The sequence below is a fragment of the Penaeus monodon genome, chromosome 26 (genome assembly GCF_015228065.2).
Source record: "Penaeus monodon isolate SGIC_2016 chromosome 26, NSTDA_Pmon_1, whole genome shotgun sequence".
NCBI lineage: Eukaryota > Metazoa > Arthropoda > Malacostraca > Decapoda > Penaeidae > Penaeus > Penaeus monodon.
The window spans coordinates 38971162-38976161 of NC_051411.1; the positions used below are offsets into that span (position 1 = coordinate 38971162).

The window sequence follows — 5000 nt, forward strand, 5'->3', positions numbered from 1 at the left end:
ACTCGTAAAAATACCCTAAGAACCTAGCTTTACCAGGACCCACTGCCTAAGGAATGCTGCAGGTTAGATTGCAACCAAATCAAGGGTTATGGCATGGTGAGAGCAAAGGTTTACCAAGATCCAGGGGCATATGTGGACCAATACTGTCGTCTCTGACAGTATTGACTCTTCACAGTTTTGACTTCGAGATCTTACAGAACTAGCCTGGATATGGTATTACTTAATGAATAGGACTGCAGCAGAGCACAAGCAACTTAAGAGCTGAACACCTCAAAGTAGGATCTCAAGCAATCAGAGGGGCTATCACTGAGAAAGGTGCCTTGCCGCATCCACCCTCTGTGTACAGCTACAAGGGTCCCTCTTGGCAAACTGCTAGGTGGGGCACAGCCCAATACACGACTTTCTTAGCCATTTAGAGAACCTTCCCCACCCAGGATTGCTGCTGGAGAGATCTAAATGGTTGGAACATCTTCTGAGAGTCGAGCCATGTCAATATAGCCTGGGTTAGTAGTCCCAGAGTAATGTTTTACTACAGCACAGGACTTCGTTTGAACACACATCTTGCCACCTGTATCCTATGATCATATGACATAAAAGGCATAAAGAGGTACTCTAAGTTACAAGAGCTGGTCCTTCTACATAAGTATCCACATATCCAGATACTCTTGTTAACAGAGTTCATGACTCCTGCCACTCAGGACTAACAATATATCTTAAACTCTGTGTGACTTTGATGTTTTCACCACTGGAACTTCAGGCATGTGTCGAAGTCTTAGATCTTGATCTGGACCCAAGGCCCTTGCTTCATTGCTAATGCAATAGGGTCTCCTCAGATAAGATAACATCATCAGTAAAGCAAAGGTTAGTGAACATAATATCACCTAAGGTGCTCTGTACTGAACTTTCGATGAACAGCTCTACTTAATATCCACTACATGAAACAGTGCTGGTGCAAAAGTACAGCCTTACCTCACAACAGGATTCATGGAAAGGAAGTTAAACATGCCCCACTCTGCTTTATAGCATTTTCATTACAAATACATGGACTTATGAATCCAATAATCTTTTTTGTGTTTCCCTTAAGTCTCAGGATCTCCCAGTGATTCATGATGCACTGAAGTAAATGTCTTCTTGAGCTGCAAGAAGCCTGCAACTGATCCAACAGCATTCTGCAATGACTTCATATGCATGGTTACAATCTATTGAGGATATAAAACTAAAAAAACAGGCAAAGAAAATATTTTGAAAATACACAAATTTTATTATCAGTCAGAAGGATATATATTAGCACAAATTATGTGAATCATAACTACATAATATATGCAGTCTACACATGCATTTAATACTATTAACCCTGAAGGATTAACAATGAACTGTGTGTATCCCAATCAGTAACCACATACAAGCTAATATATCCATTTGTATGACTACTTTAATAGGATATTAATCAATACATATGATGCATCATTTAACAAAATATGCATAGTCAATATATACTATGAGAAATATATTATATTGAATTTTACAGTAACTACTTATAACTACATATGCAACCTAAAAATATGCTGAAGACTACAAACACAGTCGAAGGGTTTAACAGCAATGAATTCTAAATGCAGACAAGCCATTTGGGTGCTTAGATTAATAAGGAATCAATTTATTGGGCTACATATGGTTTATTAAACATAACAAAAAATATAATGAACAAATATTTGGCTGTATAAGGTATGCTTTGGTGAACTGTAAATCTACCTTTTATAAACAATTGCGGTTTTGTGAAATTATATTGATAGTTTAAAGCTATGTTATGTATGGTCTTAACTTAAACAGATACATTTTTAAAGTACGTGTGTGTGTGTGTGTGTGTGTGTGTGTGTGTGTGTGTGTGTGTGTGTGTGTGTGTGTGTGTGTGTGTGTGTGTGTGTGTGTGTGTGTGTGTGTGTGTGTGTGTGTGTGTGTGTGTGTGTGTGTGTGTGTGTGTGTGTGTGTGTGTGTGTGTGTGTGTGTGTGTGTGTGTCCAGTCAGTAATCACACACCAGGTAATAAATCCACCAACCATTTCTTCATTAACTCAACTTCCCTTTTACAAAGACTGTGATTCAATCCTGGAAATGAATGGAACTCTCCCTTGACTCCTCTTTGCTGTAGCTGTGCAAAGGTACACTCACCCCAAGCACAGGGAACGACTTTATCATTGTCTCCGTGGCACATGAACAAGGGGGGACGTTCTGCTTCTGGCACTGACTCCAGGACCTTATTGAGAAAATAAAACATAAATAGAATCCAGTCAAATAACTGCCTTGATATGTTAAATGTTTATTCATGGATATAAGAAATGGGTATTAGAAAAGAAACAAACTTCATATTACTAGGCTGGGATTGGTAGTAGAAGCTGGTAATGACTTGCTCAGCATTCCTTTTATTTATTTTTTCAAATGTCCTTTCCTATTTTTCTTATCCCTCTCCCTTTTTTTATTTGCACATCTTACTAAAGTAATGTTTATAATCTGTCAGCATCCCTACAAAAAATAGACATGCTCATCTTCTTTATATTTATATATACAACTAAGCATCTTCCATCTTCAAACTATTATTTCTATCATTCATCCCCTCTATACATATAAACCTGAAATTACTTGAGTTAATGGAAGTTCTTCTGAATAATCTAATCTTACTGTAATAAATAAATAATAAATAGATAAATACATAAATAAATAATTAAATTAAATGCAATAAATGATAAAAAAAAAGACAAGGCTTTTGATGGGATTGCAATTAACATGCACTAACAACTATACTATATAGCCTCAGCAACAATTTTACTCACAAGTATTCATAGATAACACACACCTTATAAACATTGCTTGCCTGGTTAAGGAATGAAGAAAGAGCAACAATTCCTCCAACGTCAGGTCGGAAACAATAGCCCATTTGCAGAGCCATACTGGATCCCATTGAAAAGCCTCCTATAATTTGGTTGAATGGAAGAAAAAGATGTTTAGTAAAATGGAAAATAATTATTATAATAATTAATTACAATAAAATGTATTACTATAAAAATTAATTACAATAAAATGTATTACTATAAAAATGAAAATGTACATTTTGGGTATTCACCTATATATTAATATTTAATTAATCAAATCATAAATTATGGCACCAGAATTTCTTAATCTACTTATTTTTGAGGGGAAGTTAAAGGTTTATCATAGCTGGAGAGGAATAATATTGTTTTATTACACAATCCGGAAAATGCTACATATTATACAATATGTTATTCAGAAATAAAAACATGAGTATATATTAAATTGAAGATAAGTAAATATAATAATACAATTGTTTTCTTATGCATATTGTAACAGTCCATTTCATTTCAACAGATCTTTTAATTCAAACTGAAATATTTGCTTAATCAATTACAAAGATTCAATGAGTAATAGTAATTGGAGAAAGCAGGGAATAACTATAGTACATATGAACATGTACAATCATACAAATACAATATTTACTGTTAGGATCTTTTACACTAATTCTCACAATAACAACAATAAACTAACAGGATTTGCAATTTTCTCTCCCAAGCCTATTACTACATTGAGTCCATAAAGCATTCACTGAGAAATGTGAAAATACAAACCAACGACAATTCTTTTAACATCAATTCCCAGACTGATTTCCTTGTCTATCAGTTTATTGAGTTCTTCTGCCATGGGTCTGATGGAAGAAACATCCTCTGGGGCACTGATGTCCACTGCCTGCCTGTATAATTGGGTTCTTTGACATGTGTACCTATATACACAGGTATATAAAAATATAGACTGACTGAGAGATAGATAGAGAGAAAGACTGACAGAGAGACAGATATATGTCTGCATGTATATAAACTAAATTATGCAAAATTATAATATAATCAGAGAAAAAAGATTACAGAAGACCATCCTTCTTCATGGACAAAAATCAGTACAAGAAGTGTAATGCAGGACATCATACCTGTCAAACCAGACACGCTGTAACATTCCATTGCATGGTGTATAGGGTCTTTCTGGAGACGTTGGGTATACAACCCGAATGTGTGGAAAAGAGAATTCCTGTCCGAAAACCATTTCCAAATCGTTCTTGGATAGTACTCCATTCCACCCTGTAAAAGCATAAAGCAGGATGATTGTTAGTTTTTCATGATTGGTTGGGTTTCATTTCCAATGTTACTTAAGTAAGCTTATTGCTATGCCTTCCTTTGTTTGTCTCTGTCTGTCTGTCAATCTATCTGTCTGTCTGTCTGTCTGTCTGTCTGTGTCTATCTATCTGTCTGTCTGATCATATTAAAAGAAAGGATCTATAAAACTAAAAATATTCTTTCCTATTATACAAATCATGTAATAAATATTGTCTCTATACTTACACGCCTTCCTATAAAATCCTACTTATGGTAATCTTATAATTAGCCACTTTTTCCTATATAGAGAGGTTAATTACTATTGGTACAGTGTGAAATAAATATTGTGTGGATGCTAGTATGAACTTTATTGCAGTAAATCACAAGAAAAATTAAAACTATACACTGAACATGATTATCAGATTTATATTCATACACACATTGCTGTTTATATACAAAATAAAAGTCTACAATAACTCTACATTACTTTACACAGCAGCAATAGAATGTTTACCAGAATTCAAAGGCAAAACTACCAAATTGGGGGAAAATATAAAATTTGCTTCAGATGACAAATCAAAGGTCGCCAAATCATGCCTTTTACTAATTAATGTTAAGTACATTAAAACCTATTAAAAAGTCAAGCAACAGTAAACGACAATACTTCACAATAAATGTGTCTTTACTGGCTTAACTTACCCGAGCCATGCATAAAAATAAGTGTAGCCGTGTGTCTTAAACCCTTCTGAGGCACTACTGTGACTTCTGTGATATTATAGGACATTGCTAATTAACTGGGAATAGTTATATTTCAATACACTTTAGGAGGAGTTGAGTTGTTATCTTT

The 5000-nt window shown here is 34.5% G+C and overlaps 1 protein-coding gene across 1 annotated transcript in view; it reads right to left on the bottom strand.

Annotated features, from left to right (window-relative positions):
* Positions 1 to 1236: 1236 nt before the first annotated feature.
* The window catches only part of LOC119590151 (lysophospholipase-like protein 1), a 3898-nt gene continuing 134 nt past the window's right edge, over positions 1237 to 5000 (bottom strand). The window contains exons 1-5 of the mRNA XM_037938938.1: positions 4853 to 5000; positions 3991 to 4138; positions 3638 to 3759; positions 2851 to 2966; positions 1237 to 2253 (exon numbers count right to left, since the gene is read on the bottom strand). The exon at positions 4853 to 5000 is cut by the window's right edge and continues 134 nt beyond it. Of these exons, the coding sequence (XP_037794866.1) occupies positions 2029 to 2253; positions 2851 to 2966; positions 3638 to 3759; positions 3991 to 4138; positions 4853 to 4937 (696 nt within the window). The 5' untranslated portion in view covers positions 4938 to 5000 and the 3' untranslated portion in view covers positions 1237 to 2028. The remainder of the gene's footprint in view (positions 2254 to 2850; positions 2967 to 3637; positions 3760 to 3990; positions 4139 to 4852) is intronic.